The 18,435-nt window shown below is 45.8% G+C and overlaps 1 protein-coding gene across 4 annotated transcripts; it reads right to left on the bottom strand.

Moving 5' to 3' along the window:
* Positions 1-6,825: 6,825 nt before the first annotated feature.
* Positions 6,826-18,393, bottom strand: CLXN (calaxin). 4 transcript variants are annotated; one of them, XM_060610492.3, is made up of 7 exons: positions 18,239-18,393; positions 13,053-13,211; positions 12,221-12,325; positions 11,396-11,547; positions 11,006-11,110; positions 8,070-8,155; positions 6,826-7,661 (listed from the first exon to the last, which is right to left on the bottom strand). In XM_060610492.3, the coding sequence occupies exons 1-6, from the start codon at positions 18,294-18,296 to the stop codon at positions 8,096-8,098; spliced, it is 639 nt and encodes a 212-aa protein (XP_060466475.1). In that variant the 5' UTR covers positions 18,297-18,393; the 3' UTR covers positions 6,826-7,661; positions 8,070-8,095. The 4 variants fall into 4 exon arrangements, 3 of the variants coding, with proteins under 3 accessions (XP_060466475.1, XP_060466474.1, XP_078297543.1); XR_013553339.2 differs by lacking the exon at positions 6,826-7,661 and having other exon boundaries at positions 8,049-8,155; positions 11,006-11,172; XM_060610491.3 differs by lacking the exon at positions 6,826-7,661 and having other exon boundaries at positions 8,049-8,155.
* Between the last annotated feature and the right edge of the window lie 42 nt (positions 18,394-18,435).

Below are 18,435 nucleotides of genomic sequence, written 5' to 3' on the forward strand. Positions count from 1 at the left end.
AGTTCTCCTCTTTCCAGTTGAACGGGACAGTGGCTTCTCTGCAAAACTGCTTCTGCTCACAGGTCGTGAGGGTGGCCGAGAGGACCTTTAAAAAAGGACAGCGGCGGTGGTGAGGCTGTGCTGGCTCCCGGGATGTGCAGAGAGGCCGCGGGTGGCAATTGGAAGTTCTAGGCCTCTCGAGCACTGAGTTCTGGGGGGGCTGCGGGAGTCACGGAGCCCAAGGATGGCTGAGGGAGGAAGGAAAGAGATGCCCTGTGTGGAGGACAGGAGGGCAGGGCTGAGTGGGAGCCGGCAAAGCCCGGCTCCACCGCAGGTTCTGGGGAAAGGGGAGCCCTCCCAGGGCCACCGGGGCTCTGCGGGGCAGGTGGGCGAGTCCCCCCCGCCCCACGGACACTGTCCTGCCGGGTCTCTGCCCTCTGCGACTGCACCTCACTTTGGAGCAGCCCGCGTGTGTCATCAAAGCCGCCAGAGCTGGAAACTCCACCAAACCCCTCCCGCCGCAAACCATAATCTTGCAGGCAGACAATGAAGATAGGACAGCTATTCAGAAAAACGCGTGGCTTTGGAGGCTCAGGACATGTCCCAACTGCACCTGCAGGTTTTCCTTTCCCGGGGCCGCCGGGCCCTGGCTGTGCTGCACCTGCCGCGGGCCAGCTCCCTGCCTCTCAGTCACATACCTCGTGCTGGGCGTGCAGGCCCCGGCCTGCTCCGCATCCTGCTCTGCCCTGACGACAACACCTCCAGTCCGAGGACTTCCCGACACGCTCCGCGAGGGAGGCCGTGCCTCTGCTCTCCGACCTGGGAGCTTCTGTAATAACGTGAAAAAAGAGGGACGAGCGCTAACCCCCTTCACTCTCCCGCTTGCCTCTGTTTTCTTTGAAAAAAGTCACGCCAGGGAAACCTTTGCTCCTACTCAATTCATCTTATTTTAGTTTCCGTCTCTTCCTCCTCCTTTCCACAACCTCCTTCTCCTGTTTTCCGGGACAACAGCAAGTCTCATTTCCCAGATGGTTTGCTCCTGGCGGGTAGGGACAATGTCCCTATCCCTTTCCCTCTCCCTGTCCCATATCCCTTTTCCATGTCCCTTTTGCTGCCCGACGTATAGTCTGCAGACATTGGGTATAGCACCGTGCACACATGATGCATAAATCCGGACATGATCTTCAGGGTCCTTGGAAAGAAGGAGGGTGCGTCCCCTTCCTAGTAAATAATTTGACTGTAATTCCTGAGGCTGCTGTATTCTTTTCTGCATGTGCACACATCAACATACAGTGATATTTAGAAATTCAAGGAGGACAGAAGCCTGTTTTGCCCTTAGTCAAATTTACACTATCCAATTTAAGAACACAGCATGTGGACCAAGGTGTGAGCTTGGCTAGTTGGAGCTCACATAACTTGGATGTAAGTTCATGTTTACTCACGGGTTTCTGACTCCTGCGCATTCACACAAACCACACATCTTGTTAAGTTCTCTCTAATACGTCAGCACGTTAGAGCCCGCGTAACAAACACATCAAGCCTCGAATGTCGTTAATCACGACTGTGGACGTTAACAGTATGGCGCCGATGGCCTTAGAATTCGTGGTTATCTTGACTGGATGAGAGAGAAATTCAAGACACTCTGATGTGTCTGTTAAATAGAATAAACTACCATGTGTATGCCTGTGAGTCTAAGAGAGATGTGTGTGTGTGTGTGTGTGTGTGTGTGTGTGTGAGTGAGCGAGTGAGGGTGTGGGTGGGTGTGTGTGCTCACAGGAGAGGTAATTTCACTAACACTAACTCCAATCATGAAAATTCCAGTGTTGGTTGCACTGAAGTTTTGTCCTAATTTCATGAGATTCGTTTCTGTAAATACATTAGATTACTAAAGATATTTTTAGAGGCATCCTTCAGCTTTCTTTAACTGGCTGAGTGGCTTGAGCAATGTCACGCATGTAGTCAAATGCGTCTCATTTCCAGGTTGTTGATGCTCTTATTGACTCATCGTATATGAGCTCCTACTGAGAACACAAACATGTCCCAATGCAGGGCGTGTGTTCCACTGTCTAGCTCATTCCAATATCAATCTATGTATTTATATCATACTTCACAGTTTATAAAATGATACCGTAGACATGATCTCATGCAATTCTTACAAAAACCCTGTGAGGTGGAGACACCAAGAGTTGGTATTATTCCCATTTTACATGAAATGTCACTTGAGTAATCCGTAGCCTATAAATGGGTGGCATGCATATGGCTTTGCCTGGGATGACATTGTCCCACTGTAATTATGAGCATCTCCTTCCTCTCTCAGTATCTCTGGTCTGGATGACAGATAACCATGGTGGTCCCCACCAATATACACACCACCTTTCACTTATATAAGACTTTTTTTTAAATGTCTGTGTATTATTTTTGAGAGAGAGAGAGAGAGAGAGAGAGTGTGTGTGAGCAGGGGAGGGGCGGAGGGAGAAGGGGACAGGGGATCCGAAGTGGATTCTGCACTGATAGCAGTGAGTCCGATGGGCTGGAACTCACAAACCTGAGCCGGTGGGACGCTCAACAGACTGAGTCACCCAGGTGCCCCTATTTACATCAGACATTTTAGGTTCGTGCAACCTATGCAAGGCCATGTGATACCTTGTGACAATTAGAGGCAGTCGGAGCTACAACACAGTGGGGCTGGGCTACAAATCCAGCTACACCTTGATTAGTCTCCGTGGGCCAGTTACTGGCACCCAGTAAGGGCCATATCATAATTGCCGGTGTTTGCCACTGACTCATAGTCTCTCATCACTGGCATCTTCTTCAGATGGATGCCTTTCTTTGGCATCACCCAAGATGGCTCAAGAAACATTCTTTGTCCTTCTCCATTTGACGGGTCCTGCCCTTCCTCTCCTTCTGGAAGGACTTCTGTCTCTCTCCTCACAAACCAGCAATGGTCTCAGGCTCTGATTTCTCCTTCTGTTGTTCGTTGACCCTCACTTCACTTTTCCCCCTTTGCTGACCACGGAGTCACAAGGTCTGAGGGCCTGGCCACCATTCATGAACCCCATTTACCACAGGTGGACTTTGACAAGGCAAGGTTCCAGCCCAATGTCTAGATTCCTATTGGTACCAACCACAGGCACACCTTTACATCCAAATCGGAGACTGCAACTAAATGAAGGAAACTCCAAGGTGTTTCCGATGAGGACCGTGCCCTGGAGAGAGTTGTCAACATCTCACTTCCTGGCATGCCACATACCCAACACTTCCAGGGAGCCATGAAGGGGCGCTCCGAAGATTCTTCAGGAAGCAGGGGTGCTCAGTTATTTCAAACGTCAGGGAGATGTATGGCAAGAACACATACTGCTTCAGAGAAGAATCTTCAATGTTAGAACTAAATGCGGCCTGAGTCTTGGCTTTGTTGTTTACCAGGGTAGGACGTGGAGAGAGTTTCTTGATTTTCTTAAACTCCTATTTCCTCAATCTGCAGGATAAAGAAGTAACTGATGTTTATGTTTACCTCTTAGGACGGTTGTGAGAAATGAGTGAGATAGTAAATGTAGACTGCTTATCATAATACCTGGAACAAAAGGGCTCATTGGATTTTTGTATAATGTGTTATTGAGATTGCCAGGACGGTTTTATCCCACTTGCCCACTATATTGCATTTCTGAAGGACTCATTAAGGAAGACTTGACCAAATGGTTTTAATTACTCTTCGGGAGTGCTTTGGGCTTTGGAGCTAATCACTCCTACCAGGAGGTGGTGACTCAAGCTCTCGATGTCTCTTGCTGGGGAGAACTTGTAAATTCCTCTGCTTCCTTCCAAGCCATTCGCCATCTTCAGGCTCACTGTTGCCCGGCTCTTGGCTGAGGTATGGCTTTGGTCCACATGAAGACTTTGGAGACAGGGACAGGAGACGGGAAGGTGCACCTCGGGTGAAGGGGAGGACAGCCTGTATTTCACCCAATTTATTCAAATGCCCTTTAAGCTGACAAGCTTCTCACCCAGGGAACTCTCTGTGAGTCTGGCTGGGGCCACATAATAGGAGTAGTGTGGAGCTCAACAGGCAGGAGGGAGGTAAAAATAAACAAGAGGATGTGTGTCTTAGGGGGAGGAATATTTTCTTGACGGATTAGGTAGGAGGCAGGAGGTACACAGAAAGCCACAAATTACCAATGATGGAACTGTGAGCCGTTAACCGCTGCTCAGGTTAATGGCACTCTGATAAAGACGTTTCAAGTGTGGAAGCATGCAGCAAATTTCCTGCCTTTTTTCCCCCCTCGTTTGAAACTGAGCAAGTTTCCTTGAGAAGATATCTCATGAGAAGGGGACGTTGATTTGCTTGGTATGTATTTTGGCTTCTCCTTCAGGAGTAACTGAGACTGGAAAACACTTAAAGAGATCGTCTGCTTCACCCTAACAGAGAACATGGTCACTGAATCAGGAAAGACACATGTACCGTTTCTCCCTCTTTTTGAAATATTACCAGCCAATCCTCAAGACTTGCTAAAGTGTAAGTGGCGAATGCATAGGTTAAGTTTCTATTTCATTACAGATTGTTTATAATAATCTCTGCGTGTCAAATGCCATGGCCATCGTTTCTTGGTCACACCAGGTGAGAATTACCATCTACTCTGGATGACTGTGGAGAGTTGGGGGGGGGGGGGGTGGAATCCTGTGAGGGAACGGACACAGATTAAATGCAGTCAGCAAAACTGGGCCGTCCAAGGAGCTGTTCGGAGTAGCCTTCCCAGACACGGCTGTCCCCACAGTTTCGAAGTGTATTTCATTCTAACTCCCTCTAACCACGTCCTCTAATTAAAAATGACATAACTTTTGGGGGGAGGGGTGGAGAAGGGCGGGAGAGGGGCCGTCACTGTGCTTCCAGGGAGTGAAGGGGATGACACAACACAGCTGTCGCACGGCACGAGTGAGGTGACGGCAGGGTGACCCAACTCGCGCTGTGTTCGCCCTCGCAAGGTGGGAACCTGGTGAACGCTGTGGATGACTTTATGCAAGCAATTGCAGGCTTGGCTTCTTAGCAAGTGCGATCTTGTACACAAAGCTATCTGCAGGTTAAGAATGCGGGACTACCAGTTTTCGGGGGTAGTTTCTAAATCCTGTAGTCTGAGACATGTGCTTGATGGTTTCCCAAACAGACTCTCTGCACGCTGCGAGCGAGGCAGCGTGTCTGTCCCACCGGGGCCCGGCTGGCTTTCTGCTGGTCACCCGAGGGCACCGGGAGAAGGGCAGCCAACGTTCCGCGGAGCCGGTGGGAGGAAGGCTACTACGTTCGGTCCTCCAACTCAAACTGCTCATCCACGGTGCCGTCCCAGCCACCCAGAGGCAGGCAGAATGGGATGGGGTGAAATCAGGGCAGGCCGGCAGCAGGCAGGCAAGGCCCGGAGGAGGCCGCCGAGCTCGGAGCGAGAGGAACGAGGCTGTTTCCTCAGAGGTGCTCTGTGTCCTCGGATGGCCCTGCTGTCGAGCTGGGAGGATGGTCAGCGTGAAGATCATTTGTGAGTTGTCACAGCAGGACAAGTGAGAGAACCCGGAAATCCAGACACAGGCACACCCGGAAATGATTTGCGCGGACACGAGGCGGAACAGCGCAGGGGGTGTGGTCTGTAGTATTCGGGGCGGGGCGGGGGCGGGGCGAGGGCGGGGCGAGGGCGGGGCGCTCTCACACGCACCTCGCGAGTCCGTACAGTCAAGTGCTGACGCCATCTTAAGTTCCTCCGAAATTACTCGGGCGTTTCTAAAAAGGCCTTTTCGGGGGCGCCTGGGTGGCTCCGTCAGTCGGGCGTCCGACTGGGCTCGGGTCTTGATCTCACACTCCGTGAGTTCGAGCCCCGCGCCGGGCTCTGTGCGGACGGCTCGGAGCCCGCTTGGGATTCTCTGTCTCCCCCATCTCTCTGCCCCTCCCCTGCTCGTGCTCTGTCTCAAAAATAAATAAAAAAAATTTAAAAAATAATAAAATTTTAAAAAGGCTTTTCCAGTTTTAAATAATGTCAAGTAACGAAATAGGGTCATTCACACGGAAGTCACTTTTTATACAATCTACAGTACCAATTTCAGGTGCAGGTGTAGAAGAATAGTTCCCTAAATGAGAACTCAAAACCATGGTCAATCATGGTCCACAACATCCGCGAAGACGTTAAAAGGAGGTGCACCCCAGAGAAGCGGAGCGGGCAGCCCGGGCACCAGGCACGGCAGAAACCCCAAAGCCAGGCCCCTAACCCAACATTCCCTTTTACACACGTACCCCGAGTAAGCCCGCACTGATGCATGTGAAGAGATTTATTTACGAGGACAGTTCACTTTGGAAATTATTTGTAAGAAAAAAACCAACCAACGAACCAAACAAAAAAACGTGGGAACAACCAAAATGTCAGTGACAGGGGAGGAGCTTAATCAAGTCTGTTGTGATGGACCAGGTGGTCATGGCACGTCAGGCTGTTGGCAAATAGAAGTCGACCTGAGAAAATGCCATGAGCTGGAGGTCCATAAAAAAAAGGCTTAAAAAAGGGCATTTTCAACGTGATCATCTAAAAAAAATATATAGGTCTACTCCGGGCAAAAGTATAGCTATACTTACAAATGCCTTCAGAAAGCCTGAAAGAATGTATACCTGAGTATTCATGAATATTTTAATTTTATTTTTTAATTTCCTAAACTTCTGAAATGGTCTTCAGCGAACCTCTCTTACTTCATAATCAGAAAAACATAATTTTTAAAAAATCAAAGCATTGTGCGTCCCACTGTTTAGACCTACTCAAGGCAGGAAAATGGTGTCGAGGTCCATCTATGTAAGAATCTAAAATTTTAAGAAAACACATAGGCGGTAAAATACCTTTTATTTCATGGAATCACTTATTCCATTTATTTGTATCAGTCCTTTTTTTTAACACAAGGTACTCTTTTGCTTAAACTTAATACGGATGTTAACGAAAGGGATTTAGTGTGTCAAGTAGCCTCTGAGTGTTTATATGTGGACAGAGGGGATATCTGCAGATCTGCACGCTCGCAGCTGCCTGCACGCATGTAAGAAAGGGGTGAGCGGCAGCTACCGGAACCTAAGTGGGCCCCATCTTTCTCATGTTGCGCCCAGGGCCTACAGGCACCTGCTGGACAGTAGGAGGCCGAGGAAGCAGCTTTGCCTTCGGGAGTTCACGGCTGGAAGGAGGAGGTGTGACGCGCTCCCTGTTAAGGGGTGCGTGAGGGGAGGCCAAAGGTGGAGGCATGACACTGAGACGCACCCAGGTGGGGCGAGGGGGGCAAGGGATGGGGCTGAAGCGGAGAGGCAGAGGGATCCAGGGCAGAGAGGGGACTTTACAACCGGCCACAATGGGTGAGGAGCCTCGGGGTGACTCCAGAGATGGACCGAAAGCTGTGGCCGCATCACGCATTATGTACAGAAACAGCCCTCTCTTCCTCCTCCGCTCACCAAGAGTCTGGATTTATCTTGCAGCACTTTGCACTTTTCCCTCCACGCTGTTGACTGCGTACCCGTTCTATGCAGGCGACTGTCCTCACCGCTGTGCCAGACACAAAGATGGGTTGCGGGGATCCCTGCCTTCAGATGCTTACTGTCTCCAAGGCTGTTCTGGCAAAGCCTCAAACAATAACAGGCATCATGCTGAAGTAGGTCCCATGCCGCTTTCAGCTCTCGGAATGTCCCTCCATGCCTAGCGGAAAGGTGTCGAAATGCTAACTGCCATTACCCTTTCCTTCTTTTGATGTGGTCTTGATTTACCGCTCCAAAGGAAATTCAGTAGTCTCACTGATTTTTCAGTGTACACCCAGCATCTTTCTCACATGACAAGTATTTGCCTCTGCATGATTATATAATCGATTTGTTTCATGCTAGTTCAACGGATAGTCTATGTGATAAGATATCTGGCAATGTTAAACTGCCAAACGCACACTCAGAATGGGGCTTCTTGTCTCCCATTTGTTCATTTGCATCTTCCACCAAGGTTGGATGACACCTGTTGGTGAGTCCCCTCCCCCGCCCCAAACACACGACTCAACATCATCTTTCTGAGCTAAGCAGGAGAAATAAACAATACATATGCGCCTCCTTTTTTACTCACTTGAGACAACACAGACATTTAGGTATTTATATATCATTGAATTCATTCGGATCTTTAAAAACGTGGGCTTCAAATTCCATCTCGCTCTGTAAAAAAAAAGTGCTCAAATTAGCACAGACTTCCAAAAAGGTAAACAAAGCAAAACGTTCTGTATGTCTCCTTCATGTTTGAAGAGCTCCAAGATAACTGAAGAAGAGCGGGGACCAGGAACTTGTGACACTCGTGCACTTTCCACTCACGGGCAGGGACAGTGACACGCGGTCTGGGGCCACAAAGATGAGCAAAGGGGCATGACGCAGCTCTCGAGGAGCCTCCAGCCTGGTGGCCAGGTGGCCACAAATGGAGCTTAATTCATGGCGGGGACGGTGTCAGAGGGTGACTACATGGGGGCTCCGGAGTCCAGGAGGCCTCATGATGTCACAGCCAGGCTGCGGCCGGAGCCGAGCAGCTGCACTGAGAGTTGGGGTGGGGAAGGGATGTGGGCCAGCGGGACAAGAAACCAAGAGCCCTGCGCTTGGGACCTACTAACAAGTAGGGTGTTGTGACCTCAGCAAGAGCAGTTTTAGGAATGGGCTGAAGACACCGCGGTAGTGTGGGTCACAAATATAGACCGTTCTCTCACGACGTTTGACTGTAAGGAAGAAAGCCATTGGACAGGAAATAGAAGTACATGTGGGATTAAAGTCGGGTTCTTTCTTTCCTCCCTTCCTTCCTCTGCCTTTTCCTTTTTCCCTCCCTGTTTCCTTCCCTTCCCCTCCCCCAGCCCTTCCCCTTCCCTTCCCCCTTCCCTTCCCTTATCTCTCTCTCTCTCTCTCTCTCACCATTTTTCATATTAGGCTAAATTTAAATTCTGCAGGGCAAAATTCTGTAGTGAGGTAAGAGGTTGAAGATGTAGGGTAAAGAGAAAGGCCAGTGATAAAGTACTTCCTGAGGAGATGGAAAGAGGCAGATCTAGAACTCACTATTGGGCACTCCTGAGATCCATCCATCCATCCATCCATCCTCTCAGCATTTACTAAGCACCTACTGTATACCATGTGCTACACATGGTATATGGGGAAATATGGTGAAAAAACAAAGACTAAGTTCCTGCCCTCAGGGAACTTCTATCCATGTTTCGAGACAGACAAGAAGTAAATGAGTAGATAAATACATTCTACATAGTGATAAGAACTACAAAGCAAAAAGGGGCAGTGGTAGGGGGTGGAGGGGATGGAGTAGTTAAGAGGGTGGATGGCATCTGCTCAGAGACTGAGTGAAGTAAGCATCTGAGACATGCTGAGGTCTGGGCACAGGACACTCAGAAAGAAGCTACAGCAAGTGCAGAGGCACCTTCTGTAGGGAGAACAGGTAGGTGGCTGCTCCAGGGGCAGGAATCTTCCATTGGGGAGGTAGTAGGAGACCATGGTCTGGAGAGAGACAGAGGGGTCACCGAACAGGCATCAGAACACACTGGGGATTTCAAGCAAGAGAGAGGCACGACAGCATTTGTGTTTTCAAATACACTGGATGTTACAGAGCATAGTTTGTGGGGGCAACATCAGAAGCAAGAAAGCCAATGATATAGGCTGAGTGTCAGGGTGGCAGCTTGATTTAGGTTGGCAATCACACACATGTGGAGAGGTTATACTCAAGGCCATATTTTGTTCATTTTTAAGAGAGAGAGAGAGAGAGGCAGAGAGCAAGGGGGACAGAGGATCCAAAGCGGGCTCCACATTGACAGCAGTGAGCCTGATGCGGGGCTCAAACTCACAAACCGCAAGATCGTGACCTGAGCTGACGCCATGAACTGACCGTGAAGGTGCCCCAAGGACATATTTTGAAGTAGGAGCTGCTGTAAGAGGGAAATTAAGGGTGACTTAGGTTTTTGACTGAAACTGAGTGTAGAGCTGTGTCATTTATTGAGGTAGGGAAGATGGGAGAGAAGTGATTTTTAGAGGAAAACCAAGAGTTCATTGAGATTATCTACTGGACATGTTGAATAGGCAGCTGGATAAACCAACCAGAGATTGGGGAAACGGGTATATGGTAATATTTATATATCACGTCACTCCACCTGCTTACAATCTTCCAGTGAATCCTCATGAGCTTCAAGACAAAATCCAAGCTCTAAGTGCCACAGGACTTGGCTCTCCTATGCATGTCTAGCGTCAACATGAGTCTCATACCACACTGAACGCTCTTCTAACACAGTCCTTCTTTCTGTCCCCTGTCTTCCCCTCCCATGTGTATGTCTTGCTTAGACTGCTCTTCTCCATTTGGACCTTGCTAACTATTGTGGCCTTAAAACCCAGCTGAGCCTTCCTTGTGCCACAAGCCATTCACCAGCGATTCTATCCAGCTGGATTAGATGCCCCGACCACCGCGGCACTTTCCAGCACCTATCTCTATGGACTGGAGCACCAGGGCGCCCAGGGTACTCCGTAACTCGTGACTGACCTGGGGCAACTCGCCAAAACTCTCTGATGCTCATTTTCTTCATCTGTAAAATGAGGATAATAATACTACCTCCTTCATAGCATTGTTGGGGGGATTAAATGAGGTAATAAACATCGCCTGACATAGATGAAACACTCAACAAGTCAGCATTATTATAGTAATACTTATCACACTGTTGTGTAATTAGTTTCATGCTGGCTTCTCCCAGGAAAATATTAACCCTTGAGTGCAGACATGGAACCTTTCATCTGTGTTTCTGGAGTACATTATGCTTCAATAATTGTTTCTTACCTGAATGAATGAGTTAATGAATGGGAAAAATGGCATTAGGCTAAAACGGTCCTATGAGATGAACCAGCAGGTGGGCTTTCCCTACTTAGAAGCTATTCCTCGTGGGTGAATATAATTCATCTGATCCTTCACTCACCAAGCCTACAAGTCCTGGGTTGTTGACTCTCCGTTACGCATTGGTCACTGTTCAGGGAAAGCGATATTACCTTTGGATCAGGTAGACACGGTCCGAAAGCTTCTAGTAGAAGGGTCTCTTCCCTCACAGCCTGCTCATAATCTGAGAAAGACAGCTTCCCATCATGATCATGGTCCTGGGAGGTGACCAGCCACACATCAGTCGACATGAAAAATGTTTATTGCAAACACAGACTGTCTTTTGTTGGTCAAGTATTGATAGGAGAAAGGTGATGGGAAAATGAGAGACTAAATAATGAAATTGAAAAGAACTTTCAATATTATAGTAAAAAAGAGCAACAACGTAAGTGTTTCATTTTACCAAGCAGGAAACTGACAGTTACTATAATTTGAGTTCTAGTGCCTTACCCCATATCTGGCCTGTAAATTTCAATATAAAATCCTAAATTTCCCATATTTACCATTTTCTTAAGAGTTATTTCAACCAAATCTTTAATTCCTTCGTCAGGGTCTTCTTCAGACGGCTGTTTGAGAAGGCTGTTCTTTAACATATGGAACATCTCCTCCTTTGAAATGAATCCATCACCATTCAAATCAAACACCTCAAAGCAATCTTTTAAAAAAAACAACCAGTTATGAATCTGATACTCTCACTAGGGGAAAATGTGCTCTTGTACAGTTTTCAAGGCCAACATCTGTATTGTGGATGTTCATGTCAACCCCGCAGGCTGTAGGGCAATCTACTTTCCATAGTAAATGCTTCACGGACGCTTGCTGCATATAGTGAACGACCCTTAGAAAATGAGTCCTTACACTCAATCGGCTGTGAACAAGCATGCCAAGGAACAATGACCTGAGCTCTTGGAAAAACTGACTGAAATATGATCCTTAAGCAGAGTTCATCAGCATGAATTAAGAATGAACTAAGAATCAGAAGACTTGAACCAACGTTCACTGCTTCTATGGTTAACAGCTCAGGTAAACATATAAAATACTTAACACCTTGATACATGACTGCAGATGCACACAGTCAGCATGGATAGTATATGCTTATGCAGGTTTGCTCGGCATGAACGACTCCCCAGGCTCTCTTGGTTTTCCTTTTTATTAATTTTTTTCAACCTTTATCATTGACTTAAACTCGCTCTGTAAAAGAGGCTACGGGGGATTCAAACTAACCAACCAAAAGACAGACCTTTTCACTGGCAGGTTTGGAAGACGGGAGGTAAGTTCTTTCGATGTGTTAGTCCTAATGTCCAAAGCAATAGAATAACATGAAATCTTACATTTCATTTTTTCTTCCAGAGTTCCTCGAAGAAATACCGATAATCCAGAAATCCACTCTGATACGTTTACACAGCCGTCGTTGTCCTTATCAAAACCTCGGAATACTGAGAGAGGAGACAAGTACAACATTACAGCTGTGCTGCGTTTTTTTTTCTCAGAAGTACGTTTACACTGGTGCCACTCACTTCTAAAATTTAGACAGAATTTCAGGATTAGATGGTCCAACGTTCTCACTCGACAAAGGGGAGAACTAAGACATAACATTGGGAACTCTTTTATTTAAACTTTGACACTTTCCCTTCGTATTTTGTGGGAACAAAGTAAATTCTGAGCATCTAAATATATTAATCAATAATTATTAACATATGAATATACTAGTATATTAAACATGCTGATATATTAGCATAAAATACATTATTTTATATTTTTCTTACTTAAGAAAAGTAATGCTATTACATGATACAGAAGACTATAACTTAATTTTTGTTGAAATACTTTTGATGATGTAAAGTTTGTATGTCCTTTTAAAACTATTATTTTCATCATTATGTTTACTAAGTAGAAATAGAACTATTTGAGGCTTTCAGATATAAAGTAAGGAAAACCTAATTATTCAAGCTAGACTTTTTTTAAATACACAGAATACAGAAGGTAGAATCTCCTTCCCTATGATCCTCCCCTATGCATATACAAATTAATTTTTTATATTCAAGTGAAATTGGGAATTCAGAACATTAAGCTTCCTACCAAGGAATATGTCCAAACTCCAAACTTTTTTTTTTTTTCCAGTTATGGCTAGATGTAGCCCATTTGAATATTGTGTCTTCTTACCTCTGTCCATAATCATGTCATCTGTCATTCCAAATGTCATGTGTAAGATGTTTCGAAATGCATTACGATCTAGTCCAGTGACCATACCTTGCCGCTCTGTTACATCTCCCACCAGGTTATAAAAAAGATTTATAAGACATTGCACTTCAAATTTATTGACTGTGAAAAAGTAAAATTAAAATGTAACAAAAATGCATTTTAATCTTTAATTTCTAACTTAAACTTTACATTAATGAGTTTATAAACAACATCAAGGCCATCAAATACTCAGTTTTCAACAGACGACTATTCTGTTTTAAGATTCATGACACTTAAATTAGTAGTGGGTGGCCACTACAGAGGATTCCCCATTAAAATAAGAGAAACAGCCTTCCCACCGAATAGGACTTGAATATTAAACAGATGTACACTCAGTCACGTTTAGGAAGAAAAGAATATTAGCCAAGTTACCTGAAGAACGATTGTGGGGCTGGATCCTGAACTTTAAAGGCAGTAGAGGTGCAATTGAAAGTAAGCAAGGTAACGTTTAAGAATGGTCACTTTCCCCCAGCATTTTGATTATACGCATTTATGGAATCACTTAACTTTTCCCTGGGAAGAGATACCAGACTCCTGAACACCAGGCAATAATTTTCACTTCCCATCAGCTTTGGTGAAATCATTAAGCCAGATTTTGGACATCAGAATCACCTAGTTTCCAATTCAGAAGCATTTAACCATCTTCTAGCACCCATCGTGGTCCTTGTTGTATGTGAAAAGCAACACACAAGGATTCAGTAGTATCGTGGCAGAAGGGGAATTTTTATTTAAAATAGATACACAGACACGTACACTGGCCCAGGCACATAATTGCATGAAGGGTGTTTATAAACCCTGAGTTAATTATTTGTGTTCCAATTCTCATTTGACGTACGTAGGTGGAAGTGATTACCTGGCATTAAGAACATAAAAGGGAGTTTAAATATGAAGTATAGGTGGGGGAGGAGAAAGATTTTATGTCAGAACAAAACAAAATTATGACTTGTTTTAAAAATCAAGGATGAAACCTGTGTGAATATAAAGGAAGACAGTAGGTAGGATTGGAGAAATCACGCCTCATCCTACAAGTCAAGACAGGATTGAACGTGATTATCTGGTTTTGGGTACCACAATTTAGGAGGAACATTGAATATTAGGGGAAACTAAAGATTTGGTAAAAAAAAAAAAAGTGATTAAATAGGGGGCGCCTGGGTGGCTTAGTCGGCTAAGTGTCCAGCTTCAGCTCAGGTCATGATCCCGTGCTCCGTGAGTTCGAGCCCCTCATCGGGCTCTGTGCTGACAGCTCAGCGCCTGGAGCCTGCTTCAGATTCTGTGTCTCCCTCTCTTTACCTCTCCCCTGCTCACGTTCTGTTCTCCTCTGTCTCTCAAAAATGAATAAATGTTAAAATAAATTTCTTTTAAAATGGATTAAATAGGAGAAAACAATATAATGGTTATAATTTTAAAAAGAGCTATTATGGGGCATCTGGGTGACTTAGTCAGTTAAGCGTTTGACTCGTGATTTAGGCTCAGGTCATGATCTCATGGTTTGTGAGTGTGAGCCCTGTGTGCGCCTCTATGCTGAGCGCGCGAGCCTGCTTGGGATTCTCACTCTCTCTTTCCCTCTTCCTGCCCCTCCCCCACTCTTTCTCTCTCTCTTGCTCTCTCTCTTTCAAAATACATAAATAAATTTAAGAAAAAGAGAGCAGTTAGTTGCTATAGAAAATAGCATGCCAGTTCTTCAAAAAAACATTAAACATAGATGTTACACTAGGTCACCCAGTGACTCCACTGCTGGGTATATGCTTAAAAGAACTGAAAGCAAGCACTCAGGTGCTTGTACATCAATGTTCATGACAATGTAATTCACAAGAGCCAAAAGGTGAAGGCAAACCAAGTGACCATCGATGGATAAACGGATAAATAAAATGGAGCGTATGCATATAATGGAATATTATTCAGTCTTGAAAAGGAAGTACATTTTGACACAGGCTACAACGTGGATGAAACTTGATGACATTCCGCTGAGTGAGAGAAGTCCGATACAAAAGGACAAATATTGTATTATTTCACTCATATGATGCACCTAGAGTGGTGCAATTCAGATAAGGAGAGTAGAATGGCGGCTGCCAGGGGCTGGTGGAAGGGGAAATGAGGAGAGACAGTTTAGTGGGTACAGTTTCAGCTGAGAAAGATGAAAAAGTTCTGGAGATGGATGGTGGTAATGGCTGCACAATGATGTGAATGCATTTCATGCCACAGAATCGTACACTTAAAATGGTAAATTTGATGTTACATATATTCAACCACACACACACACACACACACCTCTAAAAATAAAGGAACTGTTAGTGGCTGAAGAAGAAAAGCCTGCATAGGGGCACCTGGGTGACTCAGTCGGTTGGTTAAGTGTCCCACTTCGGTTCAGGTCACGATCTCAGGGTTGGTGGGTTTGAGCCCCACATCAGGCTCTGTGCTGACAGCTCAGAGCCTGGAACTTACTTTGTATTCTGTGTCTCTCTCCCTCCCTCTCTGCCCCTTCCCCACTCAAGCTCTGTCTCTCTGTCAAAAACAAATAAACGTGAAAAAAAAGGAAAAGCCTGCACGAAGAATGATATTCACGTATATGAAATGTTAGTAGAGTGGATGTTGATTAGCCATTTTTCCATTTATGCCTGAAATAAAAATTAAAGAATATCAGCTTAATTTATTACCCAAAAGATCCAAGATTGGCCATAAGAAAGTCTTTCTTGCTGCAATGTTTCTTAAATTCTAGAACGAAATACTAAATGAAACCAAGGGAAATTCAAGAATCGATTTTCATCTCTTTGGATTGGTCTACATGTGCTCTGCACGTCATATTTGTAGAATGGGAGGTTAGCTGGGCAATCACTTAAGGTATTTTTTTTCTCTGATTCTGCAGAATTTTTCCATTTCACCCTGGTAGGATTATCATCTGGCAAGTAAAAGGAAATCTGACTTTAGGGGTAAGGTTCTCTGTTTCAAACAATGTTTTAATTATAATGTCCATGACTTGTAACTATCTGTATAGAATTGAACTAGTCATCATCTAGGTTTTTCAGGCCCCCTTTAAAAATTTTATGTAAGGACAAAAGGAAAAAGAGTTGGTTGTTTTACCTGCCAGGTTTTCACTTACCTTTTAATACATCCACGTTTTGACTGTTCACAGTACACTGTAAACTTACTGAACAGGGACGAAATCAAATTCAGCATTGTGGATAGCAGTCACTGCATTGTTTATTCACAATGTTCACTAGATGTTTTAAGATCTGGTTTTTTTTTTCCCTTGAAACGGAATTATTTTGAGAAAAACAACAACAGGACAAAACTCTCACCAGATTATAATAATGATAATAATCCCTTACGTTATAGGATGGCTTTTTTACTAAGAAGCTTCAGATGTTTATACACACCCTAACTTTTAGCTACAGTGACGCTCCCTCCAGTAAAGGGAGCTGTATTTAGATACTAAGTACAACTAGAAGACACAAGATCCTAAATCTCTAGGACTACATTACACCTTTTTGTTCCTCCTTTGCACAATGGGGGTGGTCCTGGGATTACGGCTTCTCCTATTTTCTCAAGTGGCCATTAGTTTTGCAATCAGCAAAACAATTTGTAAGCTTGTGCATCAGACATATCTTTCTCATTGCAAACCATCTCGTAGCTTCCGTGCCTCCTCGCCCAAGTACAGTTCTGGATACAATTCTAAAGTTGCCTGTGAAACTCTAGGACCGTGTTTTGGAATGTGTGATTGGAGCAGACCTCTTCAGTAAGTGCTCATTTTGTCGCCTGCGGTCTCCTTTACCTGGCAACCCCAGCAGCAACTGCAAAGTCTAAGTCTGGAGCCGGGAGCAGGTTCTTGACTATGTGTTTAGCTTTGTAGAGCTCTTTGGTTTCCAGACACGCTTCCTTGCTCTGAGGTACAGGTTTTTGTGACACTCAACTCATCTTTCCTATGGATGTTCAGCTATTGATAACCGCTTTTCGCTTATGGATTTCCTGGTAAGTTTCCAGAACTTGGATCCCGCCAGTTTACTTGCTCTAAAAAGAGCTAGGTGGGAAGGCAAACTGGTGCAGCCTCTCTGGAAAGCAGTGTGGATCTTCCTCAAAAAGTTAAAAACAGATCTACCCTATGACCTGGCAATAGCACTGCTAGGAATTTACCCAAGGGATACAGGAGTGCTGATGCATAGGGGCACTTGTACCCCAATGTTTCTAGCAGCGCTTTCAACAATAGCCAATTATGGAAAGAGCCTAAATGTCTATCAACTGATGAATGGATAAAGAAGTTGTGGCTTATATACACAATGGAATACTAGTTGGCAACAAGGAAGAATGAAATCCGGCCATTTGCAACAGCATGGATGGAACTGGGGGGTATTATGCTAAGTGAAATAAGTCAGGCAGAGAAAAGACAGATACCATATGTTTTCACTCATGTGGATCCGGAGAAACTTAACAGAAGACCATGGGGGAGGGGAAGGGGAAAAAAAGAGTTAGAGAGGGAGGGAGCCAAACCATAAGAGACTCTTAAAAACTGAGATAAACTGAGAGTTGAAGGGGGGTGGAGGGAGGGGAAAGTGGGGGGTGGAGGGAGGGGAAAGTGGGGGGTGGGCACTGAGGAGGGCATCTGTTGGGATGAGCACTGGGTGTTGTCTGGAAACCAACTGGACAATAAATTTCATATTATAAAAGGTAAATAAAAAATACAAAGAGCTAGAAAGCAGGTGCATGCTGGCTGCTCTAGTTTTCTTGAACCTGGTGGGTTTCAGTACCTATTTTATGCATGTGTCTGAGGCGAAAAGCACACGTGTCCTGCCAGTATATACGCAACAGTTCTACAATGGACAGGCAAGTTCAGGAGAGAGTCTGGGAAGCAAGTGAGTGCCTGCACGGGGGTGTAGTGCCAGACGCCCGGATACCTGCGTACTGGTCCTTAAGGTCATGGGCAAGCGTGGGTAGGCGGCTCGAGGTAGCCCCGGGGATTCCCTTCCAGACTTCTCCTGAGGGCACGGAAAGTGGGGCTCCACGGGCATTCAGACTGGAGCCCGAAAGCGGGCCGAGCCGCGGACACTAGTGCGGGGCAGGACCTGCGCCCTGGCCAGGAGCTCTGCTCGCCCAGCACTCGCTCCATTCTTACTTACAGTGCTTGCAATTTTTAGTTAAGGTGTCCGTCAGCTTCTGCAGCTTCTTGCGGTTCATGCCGGGAGCTCGGGAATCGGGCCGCGGCGGCTGTCGGGGGGCGCGAGGTCCCCGGGTCCCGGGGCAGCTGGGCCGGCTCGCCCCCGCCGGGCGCGCGCGCGCGCGCGCGGCCCTAACACACGCCGTGGCCATGGCAACG

This window comes from Panthera onca, chromosome F2, assembly GCF_046562875.1.
Source record: "Panthera onca isolate mPanOnc1 chromosome F2, mPanOnc1 haplotype 2, whole genome shotgun sequence".
NCBI lineage: Eukaryota > Metazoa > Chordata > Mammalia > Carnivora > Felidae > Panthera > Panthera onca.

Coding starts and splice junctions, on each gene's coding strand:
- CLXN (XM_060610492.3), bottom strand. CDS start 18,296: ATGAACCGCAAGAAGCTGCAGAAGCTGACGGACACCTTAACTAAAAAT. Junction 12,326..13,052: donor TGACATGATTATGGACAGAG/GTAAGAAGACAC, acceptor CTCCTCTCTCAG/TATTCCGAGGTTTTGATAAG. Junction 8,156..11,005: donor CGTGTCTACCTGATCCAAAG/GTAATATCGCTT, acceptor TTTTTTTTACAG/AGCGAGATGGAATTTGAAGC.